Source organism: Diaporthe batatas (genome assembly GCF_019321695.1).
Source record: "Diaporthe batatas strain CRI 302-4 chromosome Unknown Contig00017, whole genome shotgun sequence".
Classification (NCBI taxonomy): Eukaryota; Fungi; Ascomycota; class Sordariomycetes; order Diaporthales; family Diaporthaceae; genus Diaporthe; species Diaporthe batatas.
This window is the reverse complement of record NW_025408564.1, coordinates 990,222-1,008,754: the sequence shown is the minus strand read 5'-3', so window position 1 is coordinate 1,008,754 and position 18,533 is coordinate 990,222. Positions and strand designations below refer to the sequence as shown.

Genomic DNA, 18,533 nt, shown 5'->3' with positions numbered 1-18,533 from the left:
GGGCAACAACGTTAACAGTAACAAGGTTGTTAGATAGAGGAAGACAACAATAAGTAGAACTTGACAATTGTCAATCAGTTCAAGATTGGCTGAGTCACTTTCAATGGTTTAAGGCATGTGATATCGGTCGATGATCGTCGTCGTCGGCTTTGGCGCGCTTGTTGTTCTAGGTCGACAGGTCCCTAGCATTGAACTAGGCTGAAGCGGTTGATATTGGTGGTGCTAGCCTGAAAGTGGCTAGCATGCGACGTGATCTTAGGCAGACGTCTCCTTTAGGGAGCAAAGATATGGTTATCGGGGGATCTATTGCTTACTACTTAAGATGCTCGCGCATAATTCGGAAGACTGAATGGCACCGAAGCTAATAAACTTCATTTCAAGCTTGCTCATTATTCATAGCCTGTCTTAGGACAGAGTCACCGCCATGACTTTGCTATCGACCGCGATTCCCGTCGAGATTTTCCAGGAGATCACCTCACCCCTTCTGCGGCCGGACCAAGCAGCACTCGCGCGGACATGCAAGGCCCTGAACAGACTGCTCACGCCGGTCGTCTGGGGCGACGTTGAGCTGCACCACTACGGCACGCACGAGGGTATCGACATAGACGGCGAGGCCGGGTCAGTCGAACATGGGACTTGGCAGTCCGTGGAGGCGTACCTGGCGGAGGCCGAGGATGAGGAGGAATGGCCGTTCAAGAAGCTCATTTACGAGCCCTCGTCGCGCAAGTATTCACAGGAATTTGATCCTAAGCTCTGGAGCGAGACAATCAAGAAGCGGAGGTGGCATTATTGCCCACCCGGCGTAACCTCCCGAGCCACAGACAACCTCAACAGGAGAAACTTCCAGTACGGCCGAGAGGAAACGTTCGTCAGGGCTATGGCGATCGCGTCTAAGGAGCGCTGGGCTGAACTGTCCCAGCACGTGCACTCGCTGTGTATGTCTGTGGGTGTCGACGACGAGGTGGTGGAGGTCATCGCAAGCTTCCGAAACCTGCGTTCCCTAGAGCTCGTCGGCCTCCCGCTGGCTAGAGGTCACCCGGCTGCGGCACGGGAAGTCAATCTTCCCCATCTCCAAAACCTCAAGCTGCGAGGATACTTCCCAGCTGCTCTCGCCCGTAACATCTGTCAGAATGCAGAGCATATCACACACCTGAATCTAGGGTTGCTGGCAACGCCTACTGACGATGCAGCCTATCAAGATACGCTGCTGAAGGACGATGACAACCGCACGCTGGTCACTGAAGAGGAGGCCGAGACATTCAGGCAGAATGGTGCCGAGGCAAAGGCCCGATCACTGGTGGCAGAGGGAGGACAGTCAGGGTCTCCTCAAGCTCACGGCGAAGAGAGCGAAGAGGATGGAGAGGTTTCTGACGACGGGGAAGACGAGGAGGACCTGCCGTGGGCCCTACACAGCCCCATCTGGCTTCCAAGGTCTCTTGCTCGAGCATTTTTGAAGCTCACACATCTCCACCTGGTGAAACCGGCGACGGGGGAGACTGGGGATTGGTTCTGCTTCGATCACTTCGCGCACATACCCCATCGCTACGAGCAAATTCTCTGCATGGAATGGCTGTTCTTACTTGAGGCAGCTGCCAGTTCGCTCCAGGAGCTTGTGCTCGAGCACCGCATGCCCCAGGAAGCGGGCGATACCGTCGGCGATGGAGACCCGTGGCCCCAGTCCAGGGAGTACGGGATGCCCACGGGCATTCGAGGTCCAGCCGCCGACCGCGGCGATAGGCTCTTCTGCAAGTCCGTACTGCGTTTCATGCTTGAACACAGCGGGCGTTTCTCTAGCCTCAGATACCTGGCGCTCCGTGGGATTCAGATGTCGGGCCTGAAGACCGACGAGGAAAGCGATGAGATCCCAGGTTCCAACGGTGTCGCGGACAACGACGAGGCGCTGCGCAGGGCATTCCCCAACTGCAAGGTCGACATATTCGGTGATACATACCCGATATTTGTGTACGCCGGCTATATCTACCAGTCATGGCCGGAGAACCGCCATGAGTGCAACCAGGATGAGGGGGATGGCCTGTTGTACGAGCCGTGCTGGTATCACGACTATAAGATGCGGTTCGGTCCTCAATGGAGGATTGAGAGTTGAATTCCCAGGTAGTTCAAGGTGCGCTCAGAGTAAATCAGCGTGGTTGCGCCTCATTCCATTCTATTGCTACCACATGATGGTCATAGGAAACAGCTTGAACAGTCAATGAATCAACGTAATTTCCCGACTATCACTTAATACGCTTGAACGAAAAATCATGCGCTATCCTTCTAAGATACTAACTATTAATTAGGGTTCAAGGAATAAAATACAGAGTCAATAACTTAATACAATAGGTGGTCTCGTATATACTATCAAAAGGGTCTATATCGTCAGAAGAAGAGAACACGCAATGTTTGCAACGCTAGCTCGCAACAATTACATAGACATCGCCGCCAGCCTGTCCAACCCTCACATTGATCCTTCTCTTCTCAGAAGAGTCCCCCGTGTGCTGTTGTCCTGTCCAGCCTTCCTACAGACACGTCCTCCCGACTCACACCAGCCTCTTTCCCTCAGTCGGAGCGGGTTCTTCTGTGGAGTTGTCTGCCTTTTTGTGGCCGCCGTACTGGTACGGGGCTGGAACGACTGTGACGGGAACGCCCGGGACGGGAACGCCCACTGGCGCTGGGACCGGTACTGGCACAGGCACTCCCACAGGCTCTGGGACGGGGACAGGCACTCCCACAGGCGCCGGTGCAGCAGGTGCTGGGACAATGATGACTGGCGCAGGTGCCGCTGGTGGGGGGCACTTGTTGTGGTGGCCGCCGCGAGCCTCAACTGGAAGCGACCTATCGCAATGGTTGCCGCGCTCCTCGTACTGTGAGACCTCGTCGGCACTCAAGGCGTCTCCGAAGGAACCATCAGTCTCAGAGGCCATGCTGGCTTCGGAATCGGCCTCGATACTGGCGTCCCGGGCACCGACGACTGGGACGACTCCTTCTGGCGATGCTCCTTCCAGCGCTGACACATCTCGCCTGTGAGTTTGGGTATTAGCTTTTGGCTCACGCGTTTGGTTGTAGCAACCATGGTAGAGAAACACACTGAATTGGAGCAGCTGAGACGGTCAGCAGGATGGAAAGGAGCAAAGTGATAGTGCTGGTTGCAAGCTTCATCTTGGCTTATGCAAGGAGTTGAAATACAACTACTATGCGTGTTCCAACTGTTGTCAGGCAAACGGTGTTGAGAACAAAAGCCAATGATGAGGTCGATTCTCGAGGATTATGGAGACAAGGCTGAGTGAGGATGAAGCTATGGACGGAAAGTCTAGGCATGGCGGCGATGGACGTCTTTTAAACCCAACTCTACAAGTAACAACACAACATACGGGGCACCTGGGCGTCATCATCGTTAGTCTGATGTTGACAATATTTCTCACGGTATAGGGGGGCTGTCCATTCAGCCTGTCTCCCGAGGTCTAGAACTGAAGTCGCCAAGACATCGTCTGCCTAAGACGGTTGCAGTTTTTCCCAACACGGAGCTCTATTCATCTACCGTGCTATATCTTCGCATTCCGCTCCGGCCCGCCCGATAGTAATGACGTGCGGAGATCGAGGCTTGGTTTCCCGGGCGGTGTTTGTTTGGTGAACGGGTCAAAAATGACGTTTCGTCCCAACTGCGGTCCCTGCATCCCATCTTCGCGACGAATTGGGTGTGCCCTGCCTCATTCCGACAGGTGTCATGGGAAGCGGACAGGTTCATTCCGTAATCTGCCTTGCCACGGAATGCAATAGTGCCGCATGTCAAAGACCCTTTCGTTTTCGCCTTGTCGAATCTTTCATGTCCGCCATTTGTTAGAGAGTTTGAACGTTTTTTTGGCTCCTGCGCAAAGCGCTGCAGTATTAACTGAGTGGCATGAACTCGGCACTGCACTGCCTTGCGTTGACTGGGTCGAAAGCGAATACGAGGTACTAATCGGGTAATTATGAGTTTCAACGTCAATTATTCTCTCCTACAGTTACATTTTATCGCAGCCTTGTGGGGGTGAGGAAGGAAATTCAAGTTGGGTTGAGGCAAAGCTTGGCCTCCTTTTGCGCCCAACAATGCACAACATGCAGTCAAGTTAGGCTCGGTGCATTGAGGAGCCGCATAGGTGCCCCAGCATACAGGAGCTGCATTTCTAGCTACTGCAGGCCAATGTAATTTCAGTTTCCTCGCTCCCTTCCAGCATCATGATAATTTGTCATACGCGAATTTCATGTTGAAGGCGGCAGGTCATGGACAACCCTGTCGCACTCATCGCCTCTAGCAGAAATCGGTTTGTCACAAGTGCCCGTAAAAACCCTCAAGACTAACTCAATTTGCTGTGCAACATGTGGCAGAGCTGTCTCCATTGCACACCTTCAGTTGAGGCTTCGAGGACACTCGATCGATCGCTGAAACTCTCCCGTCTTAGAAGACGATGACATATGAATGAGCTATGGAACATGTGCGCCTGTAGACCTTGCGGTATGATAACCGTTGAACCTAAAACCGACATCCCGACAATTCAAGCAGGATGTGGAGAGGCAGAAGGCCAGGATGTAAGACGGTTTCTATCTTGTCCCTCGAACATTAGCTCATCAAATAACCGGGTAGTGTCCATATGGTTCGAGAGTCAGAAATCTGGTTAGATGGCCACCTGGGAAGGCTAAATACCTACTTCAGTAGGTGTTGGGCACCAAAGTACAGCTATTGATACGTATCAATACCATCACGCCGCCAACAGATCAGGGAGCGACTTTTATTCTTCGAGTCCCTCTATTAAGCCGAAACAACAGCAAATGTCCTAGAAAGACAAGACATTGTATCTCGGTATCGTTCTAGACAGATATAGTAAGTGTCCCCATGTAGGGAATTTAGCAGCGAACACTATGGGTGGCTGAGCATCATTCTTGAGGCTTTAGCGGGAAGGCCACCGAACCCTTGGCCTCAGCGCAAACGTATCGGAACCCATTTCTAGAACCACTTCAGGAACGCCTTGCCATGAGTACCTAGGTAGGGAAGTAATAGGAGTCGCCTGAGACGCGTAGTCAGTCAAGCCACTGTGACACCTCCTGAAATGCGTATGTCGGGTCGCGCTCCAGGATGGCGGTGCCCTCATGTTCTTCAGGGGTCGGCAACAACCGACGAGCATTCACTCTTCTCTGTACATCTCGTCACAACACTTCGGTAGTCGAATGCCGGATGCGTCCTGTTTCTGCTGGTTGTATGGGCCTGGCTGCCCTGCAGATGTGATGCGTCTCTTGCTCCTGCATCACGCGGGCTTGCTAGATACCGTCCTGATCAAGGGTATGAGCTGGATCGATTAGTCTGCCGTGTGTGGTTGGTCGGTGGTCTCGTTCTTAAAACTTACCTACAAATTTCGAAGGCGTACAAGTCAGCCAGCTAGTGGAGTAATACGGACGGAGGAAGCAAGGAACTCCGAGCTAGCACTGCAGCGACGCTTGGTAATCCATGACGTGTGTGGACCAACCCGAAGGCCGAAGGGCTCAGTGTTTCAACCCTGGCAAATCCTGCGGATCGATCCGGACTTGAGATCGGACCTTGTGTAGAATACGATTACACAACAGACGAGCTTGACCACACGGGTACTCGTACTGGTAGACTTCCCGGGCCCGAGCTGCGATGGTGCCGCTACACAGATATCAGTCATCAAACACGGCTATATCAGCTGAGGGGCAATTTAAGGGGCTCTGGCTGTGTGCCGTCGTTCAACGATGGCCTCACGCTGAATATCCCCGACAAATCTAAAACCCTTCACGCCATCACCATGTCTGCGCACCTGGAGAAAGACGCCCGCTGGGAGACCAGTTTCATCGGGTTCCTGTACCGCCAGTTTCTTTGCCGGCCGAAGCCCATCAACGCAGACCTCTCCGGCCAGACAGCCATCATCACGGGCGCCAATGTGGGCCTGGGCTTCGAGACGGGGCGCCAGCTCCTGGGGCTGGGGCTCTCGCGCCTCATCCTCGCCGTGCGGTCGCAGGCCAAGGGCGACGCGGCGGCCGTGACGCTGCGCGAGGAGCACCCGTCGGCCACGATCGAGGTCTGGCTGCTGGACATGAGCTCGTACGCGTCCATCCACGCCTTCGCCAAGCGGTGTGTCGGGGACGAGCTGCCGCGGCTGGACATCGCCATCCTCAACGCTGGCGTGCAGAATGCGCAGTTCACCAGGAACGAGCACACGGGGTACGACAACACGTTCCAGGTCAACTACCTATCGACGGCACTACTGTCAATCTTGTTGCTTCCGGTACTATCGGAGAGGCGGGCACCCGGCAAACCGGCGAGGCTGAGTGTTATCGGCTCCGACACGCAATACTGGGCGAGTCTTGATCCCGCCGGTGGGGCGATCTTGCCACGGCTCGCCGCCCCGGCCAAGTTTGACGCCCACGTGCAGTACCCGACCACCAAGTTCCTACTCGTGGGGTTTGTCGCGAAGCTTGCTGAGAGTGTCAATCCCGACGAGGTGATAGTCAACACAGTCAACCCTGGCTTGACTGCCAGCACGGATATAGGAAGGGAGACTCAGGTGTCGCTCCCCTTCAAGATCTTCGTGAAGACCGTCGGGCGACGCTTGGAGTGGGGCGCGGACACCTACGTCGACGGGGCCGTGGTCAAGGGCCCGGAGAGCCACGGATCTTTCGTCAGCGACTGGACTATCAAACCATTCCCCGCACTATACTATACTGCAGAAGGTTCTGCGCTGCGAGATCGACTGTGGGAAGAGACCATGGAGGAACTGAACTTTGCGGGAGTCTCCAGTATCGTGTCGAAGCTGGCGCAGTCAAGGCCATGATCTAAGTATCTCTTGACGGTGTGTAATACTCATAATACCTGTTTGCTGGGAGATGGAGAAATGGGAAATTTGAAAAGGAAAGCCAGTCATAAACGCACTTGCATGAGCACAAAATGAAAGCCATTTCGCCAGAATTAGTTTCCGTTCAAGCATAAACATGCCCTGTGAGGGTTCTTCAACAACAAGCATATTGTTAATTAATACGACCTTGCTTGGCAATAGCTGTATGTCAAACTCTTCGAATGTTATCTCTGTCTAAACCTGTTCCATACCTTGCCCAAATCTTGGCTAATTCCGTACAAGCCTTGACACAATGCACCTTGCAGCCCGGATAGTTCCGGCGCTTCTCGCCGAAACAGTTTAGTCGGCTATGAATAGAAACAAAGCTGAGTAGACGACGCTAAGCAAACCCCCAGGGCCTTGTTCATTCAATCTGAATAGTGGCACTTTGATAGGGGGTAGAGTTTCGGCTACGACCGTTAAACAAACGGGCAAACTCGCATATTTAACATGAAAACCCAAAGACAAACAAACCGGAATGTTAACCGCAGCTCTGCCAGTCCGCCCTCCACCGTTCTAGATCGATCACTGTCTTTGAAATCCCACTCGTCGATTACTTCACTTTTACGTGACACTTGCCTGCACGACTCACCATGCTCGCCGCAACACTTTTCCTCGCCACAGCGCAGCTGGCCGCGGCGATCAACTTCGCGGACTACGACCCGCAGCCCGGACTCCCGGCAGAGGTCAAGCCATTCCTCGAGGCGTAAGTGGACTCGGAGTCTTGTACCTTCAAATCCATAATTGACATAGCTGACTGGCAACCGCAGTCTCGTCAACGCAGCCGAGGACGGCAGCGTCACAACTGGCTATACCGACTACTTCCCCGCAGATGGCATGCAGACGACCGAGAATATTCACTGCGTTGGTGCCGCTGGAATCCAGAAATGCAAGGATGCCTTCCTTGTCAACGGCAGAGAGCTGGTGGTAGGTCTCTGATCACTGTGAGTGGACCGCTGGTGACTAAACTTGAGCTGATCATGAAAAATGCAGCACTTCCCCAACAAGACATTCGTTGCGTCCAACAATGAAACAGCAACGACCTATGAATCGTGGGGCCGCATGGAACAGACTTACCCTGCGCCCATAAACAACTGCTCTCAGCTCTAGTGAATATGTCCCTGACCGCAATGCATTTGACCACTTTCTAACAGTGACACTCCTAGTTACCAAACACAGTACACGGTCTTGAAGACAAATCAGAGTGTGGACGCTCTTCCGAATCTGACGCCTGAGCCCCAACAACAGGTGTACTGGTACCATGACCTTGTGGTCAGCCCATTTGCTTTGATCTCCGACATTCCATGCGACAGTCTGAAGACGGCAAAGAGAGGCCTTCCGTTCATGGCTTGAGACATCATCATGGATCATGATCTGTTTGGCTAGAGTATTAGAGACAAGCAGGGTGGCCATACACTACACTCAATACACTACATTACACTAAGTATATATAAATATCTACATTATATACATTATATTACACTATATAAAGGCGCTATATATATCCTTAGATATATATAAAATAGAAGTAAAACCACACTATATATATTATATAAAAGCTACTTTAAATTCCACTATATTATACTATAAAATTTAGTGGGTGTAATGTAGTGGGTTTAAGTATAAAAATAGGGGCTATCTCCCTCCTCCTCCCTCCTCCTCCTCCCTCCTCCTCCTCCCTCCTCCCTCCTCCCTCCTCCTCCATCCTCCATCCTCCTCCCTCTTCCTCCCCCCTCCTCCCTCCTCCTCCCCCCTCCTCCCTCCTCCCTCCTCCTCCTCTTCCTCCCTCCTACTCCCTCCTCCTCTCTCCTCCTCCCTCCTCCTCCCTCTTCCTCCCTCCTACTCCCTCCTCCTCTCTCCTCCTCCCTCCTCCTCCCTCTTCCTCCCTCCTACTCCCTCCTCCTCCTTCCGACTTCCTTCTCCTCCTCTTCTCTATCATCCTATCTTATCTAAAAAATAAAATAAAATAAAATAAAGATTTAAATAAAGATTTAAATAAAGATTTAAATAAAAAGTTAAATAACCTTTATATTTTTTATAATATAAAATTATAACTTTATTACTTCTTTTATATTATTTCTTAAATAACTTTATTTTTAAATTTATAATTCTTTATAAATAATTTAAACTTTTTATTATAAATTATAAGTATTATTTTAAAATAAAGATTTAATTAAAATTTATTTAATTTAAAATTTATTTATTTATTTATTTATTTATTTATATATTTATTTATTTATTTATTTATTTATTTATTTATTTATTTATTTATTTATTTATTTATTTATTTATTTATTTATTTATTTATTTATTTATTTATTTATTTATTTATTTATTTACTTATTTATTTATTTATTTATTTATTTATTTATTTATTTATTTATTTATTTCTTATATTATACTATATTATATTAAAGAGTTAAATATAGATATGGATTAGTAGAACGACGCTGCTTCCACTTGGTCCCTTGTGAAGTCCTCTACCCCTTGCAGCCAATAGTGTTCGGGTGCACAGGTCTCTAGTAGCTCCCCGTATATCAAGATCCTGACGCTCTTTAGAATGGTAAGCGAGCTCTATTTCCGCCGTTGTTTCAGGCGTGACTGCTCGCTTGCGCCTCTGATCAATTCAGCTATTTTCTTGGCTATAGGAGGCCGAGAAACGTCTCCCGCATCTCTTCCGCATCTCACCGGAATATTCGTGACTTTTGCTTCAGACAGATAATCGATGAGACAGTCTCGCCCGCCCAGGCCAGCCGCAGTCTCACCAGAACATTCCAGTGATGCTAATATACTCACTCTTGGTCAGCCACGCTCGAACAACAATGTAAATGCGAGTAAATTGCCCACATAGACTGAATAGCTGCTTAGCTCTGTTGCCACGTACAATATCAACGATTGAGATCAGTTATGTGAGCCTAGGTTTATCAGCATAGCAGTCATCCAACAAAAGCATGCCTCCGGTTATACCTTCCCCAACTCCCATCACCGGCGTCAAAGTAGTTGGTGGCAAGCCTGCCCAGCGCCTACCGATTGATGTATTCCGCATCCAGCATGAGTTCGCATTCGCGCTCTACGTCAAGGCCCTTTCTGCATGGCAGAAAAATGGCAATGAGAAGTTTGATCAGGACAACGTCAACGGAACTAGCTACTTTCAAGTTTCAGGTAAAGTAGCATACACCCATTAACGACATCACTCACGTGCCTAAACCTGATGAGAGGCTCTCAGGAGTACACGGAGTTCCATATGTTGCGTGGCAGAAAGATCCCACGACCGAGGTAGCCGCAAACGTTGGATATTGCACTCATCGCAGTGTCCTGTTCATTCCGTGGCATCGACCGTACATGATGCTCTATGAGGTTTGTGAAGAATGTAACTTTATGGAGGCCTTCTGTGGTCGCTAACATGCTCAGCAAATTATATTTGCCTACGCTCAAGAGATTGTCTCGAAGGCGACTGGCTTCGCCGCTGATGCGTACAGGACGGCACTCCAAGACGTCCGGCTGCCGTAAGACCTTTCTCTCTTGGCTTCTTGGGAACGTCTTGCATTTTGCCCGTGAACCCTGACGCATTGATCTCAGGTACTGGGATTGGGCATCTGATCCTCATCTCCCAGCCGTGACTATGTCCCCAGATATTACACTCACTTTCCCAGGGAAGACATCAGGATCAAAGGAGATTCTGCATCTATCAGACAATCCGCTTTATTCCTACCGATTCACATCCCCGTGGGCTAAAACCACCATGCAAAACCAGATGCAGTGGCCCTCTACACCCGCCTGGGAAGCATCCAAGCGCTGTCCGGACGCCAATGGCAACAACCACCCAGAAATCGCCAATGCCCAAATTGCCGCCGTCGCCAAGACATTCAAGACATCTATCTTCGATGCGCTGACAAACGTGACCAACTTTGACCAGTTCACAACCCAGGCCTGGAGACCCAAGCAGCCAGTGAAGGCGTACAGCTCGGTGGAGGGGATGCACAATACCATTCACGACTACATTGGAACCAACAACACTGCCAGCGAGGCAGGGGGGCAGTGGGGCAATATGACGGACGTGCAGGCGAGCTCGTTCGACCCGATCTTCTGGCTACATCACGTCAACTGCGATCGGCTCACGGCCCTCTGGCAGGCCGTGAACCCCAACTGCACCATTGACGAGTACCCCTCCCTGATGGACCGGTTCGTGATGCGGAACGGTGCTATGGAGGGCGGCAAGTCGAGCCTCGAGCCGTGGCACAGGGGCTCGGCGCACTCCATGGGCGATTATTATGTCGCCAACGACACGAAGGAGTTGATCAGCACGTTTGACGGCGGGTATTACTACCCGGAGACACCGCTGGACCTTTTGAAGAAGCCCGACCAGATGAAGGCATATGTCACGCAGCAGGTCTACAAGCTTTATGCCCCTTCGTCACTCCAGCCGACGGCGCATAAGCTCGTGGGTATTGCCCCAACAAGTGGCAAACCCATTGAAGCCTCTTCCACGAAGGAAAATATTACCAGAGACAGCCATGAAATCAAACAGTGGAATGTATTCCTGCGGGTGAAGAATTTCGCGCTGACAGGGACCTGGGGGATCCACGTCTTCCTGGGCAAGGTCCCCGCCTCGTCGGCAGACTGGCTCCTCTCAGAAAACCGCATCGGGACGGTGACGATGCTGTCCAACCGTTCCCGGGAGAACTGCGCCAACTGCGTCGCCCAAGCCGAGGAAGGCATCCTCGTCACCGGCTCCGTGCCCCTGAACGAGGCTCTGGGAGAGCGACAGGTGGATATCGGCAACACGGCGGCTGTCGTAGCGTATCTCAAGGAGAATCTCTCATGGAGAGTGGTCAAGGTAAGTCTCTGTGGGAACACGGCCGGGACTTGCTACATCGGCTGATTGTTGCGCGAACCAGGACACGCAAGACATACCCATCACGGGTGACTTTGCCCTCGCCGTTGGTGTCTCGGCTCAATCTTTGTCCATACCGGGCGCCTTCAGGGAGCTTCCTACCTGGGGACGGTGTGAGGTATTTCCGGAAGCAACGACTGGGAAGGTCGGTGGACTGAGCGAGCAGAATCGTGAAGAGTTGAAGTTGTAATCGTGCACAGCCAGGAGGAACTTATTTTTCATCTGGTTCGTAATGATATTGATCGCCATCCGGACCAGACCTTGATTTCTACCCAGGTAAATCATTGCGAACACCGCAAGCAACTGGCAAAATTACCCGCGTCGCTTTTCGACTGGATCCACGCAATTGAGCTGTGCATTGCTTTAATTTTCTCTCCAGGCCTCAAGGGGGAGAATCCTGAAAGGCTCGAAGAACAAAAGCATCAACCATATGTGACTTGTGCATAGTGTCCGCTTTGGACTTCCCTACCACTGCATGATACCTTCTTCACGACTTGTTCTCATGAGACCAGAGATCCACACCTACAAAAACAGATGTTGTACCCACCTGGGTATTCTGGGCGACTTGGAGATCAAAGTTCCCAGGTTGGCACCAAACCGGTTATCTCGGAGGAGGCTATCCTACAGGAGGTTATCCTACAGGAGGTTATCCTACAGGAGGTTATCATTAGAAGTTCATCCAATAGAAGATTATCTTATCCGATGTATAGGCGAAACGGAAAGTGTCAAACCACCAGGGTACCTAGGTAATAGTGGTGGTAGTATTTTTTGGCGCCGACGAGCATTGATTCGTGCACTTGGCGCTGTGCTCGTACACCTAGGCATTTAATTATAAACTTGCTTTTTGCAGGTGCAAAGTTTCAGTCTCCTCCTCGGTTGGTTCTGTAACTTTTCACTTACCTAGGTAGACGCAAAACTTATAATCTGGTTTCGATTCAACGGAAGACTGTTCTCCGGGATTTGGAGTCAGAAGAGACTTGGAACAAGCGAGCTGGTACTTGATTTGAGGGGTGTCACAATCTGTATAGAGTGGCCGCTGACAAGGCGTCAGCTTGGCTACTCTCACATAATATTGTGGCGGTCTGGAATTCTCACCTCAATCAACAACCCTGTGATATTGGCGCAAGCTTTGATGCACGGCATATTGTGATTGTGATGATCGATGTGGCACCTGGTGCAAGATGTGCTCATCACAGCAGCGAGAAGCGAGCACCTCTATAGCGAAAAAATAGGTGCATGATTGAAACAGCTGCTCGATAGGTGCTTGACAAAGAGAACGACGCGAGTGAGAAGTTGCTTCAAACGGAGGCCTCGATCACCAATCAAGCACATCAGCCTTTCGACCAAATGCCAGGAATCAGTGGCAAATATCACATCCTCAAGCCCAGCTGAGCCCAGAGAACCTCAGTTGGGACTCAGTTTGTCGGAATTACGTGGCCTCGATTCCAAATGATCCCCCCCCAATACATGTTGATCGTTGTCTAGAGTCGACAACACGAGGAGGTAGGCAATTAGTCTCGACACCATCCTCGCGCAGAAGCACTTCGAACTCACCTCGGGACCGAGCAGACAGCCACAACGTTTGAAGCCCTAGAAGATTAAAGTTTTAAACATTATCATAACACGCAAACCGGTCAGAAGATCGGCTTAAAGATGGTGGGCATCTATGTGCACCAAGGCCCTTATGAAGTCGATGACGAATTGGAACAGGCCCGCGAGTTCCGGCGGCCACACAGCGATGAAAGAGGCGCACACCTACCGAACAAGTGTTTCCTAACCCTCCATCCACTCTATTCTGGAAGGGTCTCGCCACGAAAAAGAAAAAGGTGCCCAGAGTCCCCAGCAAGAAAGCCACTCGGCCATTCTGAAACCGATGCCCAGGTGGTACAGACGAAACGTCTACGTAGACCACCACCACCACCACCCATTCGATTATCGCGGCCTGGATCCGAGCCAAGAAAACGACGCGGATGCACCGATCAGTAACACTACTACTATGTACGGAGGAGGTACCTATCCAGCTACATGCAAAACGCCAAAGCCCGCCCACATGACCGCCCCCAGGCGCGCCACCTTACCCCAAGGGGGCATAGCGGCCGTTCCGGCCCAAGAAAATCGCAAACCAAGCTGCCAAGTACCAGAACAGAACAGCTGGGGTAGAAAACAAGCTACTCCCGTCTCGGAGGCTAGCGGCTCACACGAAGGTCTGGTGTATCTAAGGTAGGAGCGGCAGACTGTGCGTCTCCCGCCCGTCCCGGGGGGGGCCGGGATCGTGCACATAACTCACCAGCGTGTTCTGCTAGCCTGACATCTGATCATCGGGCATGAGGGTTTAATAAATGCAGATGCGCAGCTGTGGTTGCGGGTCTCTCGTCATTGGACGACAGTCTACGATGAAACAAGTTGCGCGGGAGAGAGAAAACCTGCTCGTCATCCAGTCCGGCAGTGTCGGCGCCCGGGCTAGGAACGGCGCTTGCGGCTGGGGTGCTAAGATGTGTCCATGATCAGTGCAAGAACGGGAATCTGTCTGTCAGTCAGTCAGTTGTCCCAAGGGAAACAGGAAGTTCCACATCCCAGCCACCCGTAAATAGATGGCATGATGGTAATAGGGGTCCCAAGGCCAAACTACGACAGTCTAGGTGCAGCAAGCACTCTGCTACGACACGCCGGATGAACACTAACTAGTCCCGTGGCCGCTTCGCTGGCAAGACACCAGGTCAAGTCCTGGCCTGGATATCGCGGGGAGATATGTGGGCGGGATAGCCCAGCCATTGCCTTCCGCCGCGCGCGGAACGCGGCGCCAACCAGATTTAGGTAGAAAATGCTTGGTTCGTCCCGGCTCGGTTGCGCTTTGCGCCAGCCAGCCCAGCTGTATAGACATCGTGTCGGGGATGATCCTGGGGTTATGCGTCGAGATTTAGATTGCGCTCTGAGTCGCGGTAGTTCGGATCGTGAGAGGGGATTCGTTGGTATTTGGCGAGTTTTGAGCCCAAGTTGCCGCCCAAGGGAGGGGGAACGGACGGAGAACAGACGAGAAGAAGGGAGGGTCTCTGCAGCTGGGCGATGAGCCGTTCGACCAGAACCCCTATTGTCTCAACTCTGCAGCAGACGGGACAAACGGGAATCTGCGTCCTGCCGAGTTGTCCTGCCGAGACAGCATAGGCGGGACGTTTCAGGGTGCGCCATCTCTTCCCGAGGATTGATGCCATAGAATTGAACAATGAGTGGATGATGAGCAATATGCCCATCACATAGGCGACATACATTTTTCAGACAAGCGCGGTTCACACCGCCAAGGTTGAAAACATTTGAAGGATGTCTAAAAGCAAATGCCGGCACAAGTGTACTTACACCCCGCCACGAAGGAACACGTAACTAGAAGCCGTTTGTTGACGTGAATTATAAAAATAAAAACCGGTCAGGCAAGGCTGAAAGCACCGGTGCCTATCGACCAACTGATACCCCGGTGCAGTACCCCGGTAGCCAGATTAGGCAACCAACCAGGCGTGACCAGAAGTTGGAAAGCAGGATTCCGCCAATACGAGGTTGTCCAATGACTGAGCAGATCCCACACGGCGGAGAGGACACTCCGACGAATCCCGTGCTCACGAATGGTCAAGAAGGCGAGCCTGCCTGGGGGGAAAGGGGCAAGGCAAGGCAGATCACAGTTCACAGCCAGGCAGCCCTCTATTTTACTTTCCTAGAACTCCACAACAACAAGAAGATCGGACGGACGCCTCGGCGCGAGCGCGAGCGTGACTGTGTTTGACAGATATAGGTACCCACTCACACACTGGCACTGCACACCCTGACACAGTGCCGAGTGGACACATACATACAAAACCCACCTCGAGCTGCTCAGGCGGACACGCGCAGCGCATGGTGACTCACTCGCTTTTGGGTGCGGTCAAGGAGGGAAAAAAGGCAGCGGAACCAAACGGGCGAATGGGATCGCGTCAAGGCACCCTCAAGGGTCCACGGGGACGATCCCGTGGTACACTTCTGGGCGTTGGAGGTGGGTGTGGGTGTGCGCGTGTGGTGTGGTGGCACGAGGTTATGTATGTATGTATGCATGTATGATACGTATGTATATATGTAACTACGTATCGAAACGAGGGTGGGATGATAAGGGTGTGTAGGGTGGGCAATGCAAGCTGAGTATGTATATGTGTGGATATATGTACCTTGTCGATGCGCAACATGGGAGGAACATACCTACACGCGGACACGAACAGATAAACGTCAAAACAGCGAAAAGGTAAATATATCGTCCCAAACTCCAGATTTTAGCGCCCGATGACCCTGGTGCAAGAACCTCTGGGGCCTGCTCATCTGGGAAAAAGCGAAGTAAAATAAAAAGGGTGGCAAACAAAAGCCGGCGCGTGTGGGTAAGGGGAGTCAAATCAATTCCCGGTTTCTAAGAATATGTACCCACGTCCATATAGCCCAGCCAAGCCGGTGTGCATACCCTGCCCACCCTACCCAACCTTATTAGTAGACCGGCCGTCGTCGGCTGCCCGCATGACAAGGGGTCGATATGAACACACGGCCGCGTCTGTGGCCTGGCCCGGCCTGGCCGGGCCTCACAGGGCGGTGCCTCCCCTTCCTTTCCTTTCCGCCCCGGAACGAAAGGAGGACGAGGCAGGAGGGGCTACAAGAGAACAGTAACAAGAGGGAAAAAGCAAGTCTACGTCAGTATGCCGTGCGACGCGATCACCACATCTTGATCGTGATCGTGTCTTGTCTTGCCCAAGTGTCTTGTGCTTGTCTTGTCTCTGATATAGTTACGAAGAAGCGGCCCGTTGAAGCTTGAGTGAATCAGATCAAGCGCCCCAGCCCGCCCGCCGCGGCGCGGGAGACAGATCCAACCACTGGCATCTGCCCTTGTAATAAACGAGCGAGCCGTTTTCAAGATCTCCAAGACATTAACACGAATGATATGGAAAAAATGGCAAATGGGTGCGAACGAGTACGACCCTTTTGCCCTCGGGAGGCCGCCCGCCAGGCTTGCTCCCAGTGAGTGGAGATGCGCCATGCACGAACGGTGGTCATGAGACTCGCTCGTGTGTCGCAGGACGCGCGCGCCGGTGAGGAGGTTCTGGTCTGGGCCCTCACGTAGTAAGGCTCCCTCACGGGTGGGGAATATCGAGGAAGCAAGAAGAAACATGCCTATCCAACTACCCACCTAGTAGAAACACTCGCGTCTTTGCCGTGGTCGCAGGTGGCCAAAACACCTACCTCTACGCCAAAGGGATCAGCCCGTCTCCACCCACCTTTGTCTCAATATGAACTAGTAGTCAAGCAACAGAGCGAGCAAGCAGCGGCAATAACAAGAAAACTCTTATCACCACGCGGCGCGATGCGCGCCCCGCCCGACTACACAAGAAAATCATTTACTGTCGTCAACTCGTCGTCAAATCAGGCTCTCAGCCACCCGGGACGCGCTGAAGCCGAGCACCAAGGCGTTATTCTCCGCGAGAGACTCGACTGGCGTGCGTAAATCTTGACCGAAAAAAGACTTGGTCTTGGAAGGGTAGTAGGTGATCCCAGCCAAGCCATCTGGGGTAAGAATGACATAGGAGAGTAACCCTTCTCTTGCTTGGGGACGGAGACAAATAGGGGGCCCAGACGGTATAACAGAAGGGTGCCGCAAATAACAGCGAGACTCGTAGTAAGAAAAGAAAACAAGGCAATAAGGCAGATGCTGAGACGAACTGTCCCTCGTGGCTTTGAGTTTGGCTCTAGCTGGCTTGAGTAATAGTGAAAATGGGGGGGGGGGGGTGACAGAATCATACAGAGACAACGGTAGGGAAAAGGGAAAAGCAGTATGCCAGAGGCAAACTCACATGTGCAAACAACAACCGGCTCTGTTGGCCTTCGCTCTTCCGCTCTAGCTGACTGGGGCAAGATATCAAAAGGGAGGGAGGAAGGAAGGGGCAGTCTGTCAAAAGTCATGCCACAACAACAGCAAAGCCCGGTAGAAGGAATAAACCAAAGCAAAGCAACCGCCCCTCGTGGCTTTGGCTCTTACTTGGTGGGATGAGGAGGAAAAAAAAGGGGGGGGGGTGGAAATCATCAATCAGAGTCGTCAGATACTGACCGTAGAGAACTAGTAGGCAGTGTGGCAACCTACCTAGTGTTCGGACCCGAAAGCAACAAGCCACTCCCCTCTCTCCGCTCCGGAGGCTCTAACTGTGTAACTAGAGGCTTGCCCGCTGATCAGGGAAAGGGTGTGCGGCTAGCAGGACGGATGGTCCATATTCCGCACTGGAGGGGGGCGAGGGTGGGGGGGGGGGGTCCCGGGCTGGTGGGCTGGTCTGGTCCCCAGAGAAAGCAGCAGCGCGTACACAAGTAGACTTGACTATACTATTCTAAGCCCCAAATCTTTAGACTCTCACACTCCAACATGGCTGGGTGGGGGAATGACTAAGTATCCGGGTCATGAGGCTTGCTCGCGGAATGCACGTTGACGTAGACCATAAAATAAAAACGGCTGTACCACCCTCCTATCTATCTATCTGCCCCTCGCGGGTGTGTGTGTGTGGGTGGGTGTGAGACTAGACAAACACAAAGACGCTAGGTTCAAGGGACCCTGTGCGTCCTGTGACGGACAAGACACAATTTTTGTTCACATTGTGAAGGCGGGTAGGTAACACTGGCAATCTATACCGTGCATACAGACGTGAGATAGATGGGGAATCGGCTGTATGGGTAGGTGGTGGAGAAGGCGGCTGGGAACCGATTCGCAGGCGTCATGTTCC

At 52.0% G+C, this 18,533-nt stretch overlaps 5 protein-coding genes across 5 annotated transcripts; 4 read left to right on the top strand and 1 right to left on the bottom strand.

Annotated features, from left to right (window-relative positions):
- The first annotated feature begins 350 nt into the window (after positions 1-350).
- KVR01_011829 (uncharacterized protein) lies at positions 351-2,232 on the top strand. Its single transcript, XM_044784383.1, has one exon. It carries the CDS (start codon positions 425-427, stop codon positions 2,102-2,104), a length of 1,680 nt encoding a protein of 559 aa, XP_044638910.1. The 5' UTR covers positions 351-424; the 3' UTR covers positions 2,105-2,232.
- A 305-nt stretch (positions 2,233-2,537) lies between these two features.
- On the bottom strand, positions 2,538-3,156 carry KVR01_012039 (uncharacterized protein; the record flags this gene model as incomplete). The annotated part of the gene is made up of 2 exons (XM_044794782.1): positions 2,538-3,018; positions 3,086-3,156. The coding sequence occupies 2 exons, from the start codon at positions 3,154-3,156 to the stop codon at positions 2,538-2,540; spliced, it is 552 nt and encodes a 183-aa protein (XP_044639120.1).
- A 2,381-nt stretch (positions 3,157-5,537) lies between these two features.
- KVR01_011851 (uncharacterized protein) lies at positions 5,538-6,952 on the top strand. The gene has a single exon (XM_044791112.1). The coding sequence runs from the start codon at positions 5,793-5,795 to the stop codon at positions 6,816-6,818; it is 1,026 nt and encodes a 341-aa protein (XP_044638932.1). The 5' UTR covers positions 5,538-5,792; the 3' UTR covers positions 6,819-6,952.
- A 378-nt stretch (positions 6,953-7,330) lies between these two features.
- KVR01_011875 (uncharacterized protein) lies at positions 7,331-8,231 on the top strand (the record flags this gene model as incomplete). Its single annotated transcript, XM_044791666.1, has 4 exons — positions 7,331-7,584; positions 7,649-7,805; positions 7,872-7,987; positions 8,045-8,231. The coding sequence occupies exons 1-4, from the start codon at positions 7,472-7,474 to the stop codon at positions 8,229-8,231; spliced, it is 573 nt and encodes a 190-aa protein (XP_044638956.1). The 5' UTR covers positions 7,331-7,471.
- A 1,598-nt stretch (positions 8,232-9,829) lies between these two features.
- Positions 9,830-11,962, top strand: KVR01_011832 (uncharacterized protein; the record flags this gene model as incomplete). The annotated part of the gene is made up of 5 exons (XM_044790510.1): positions 9,830-10,040; positions 10,105-10,235; positions 10,290-10,384; positions 10,458-11,715; positions 11,777-11,962. 5 exons carry the CDS (start codon positions 9,830-9,832, stop codon positions 11,960-11,962), a joined length of 1,881 nt encoding a protein of 626 aa, XP_044638913.1.
- Between the last annotated feature and the right edge of the window lie 6,571 nt (positions 11,963-18,533).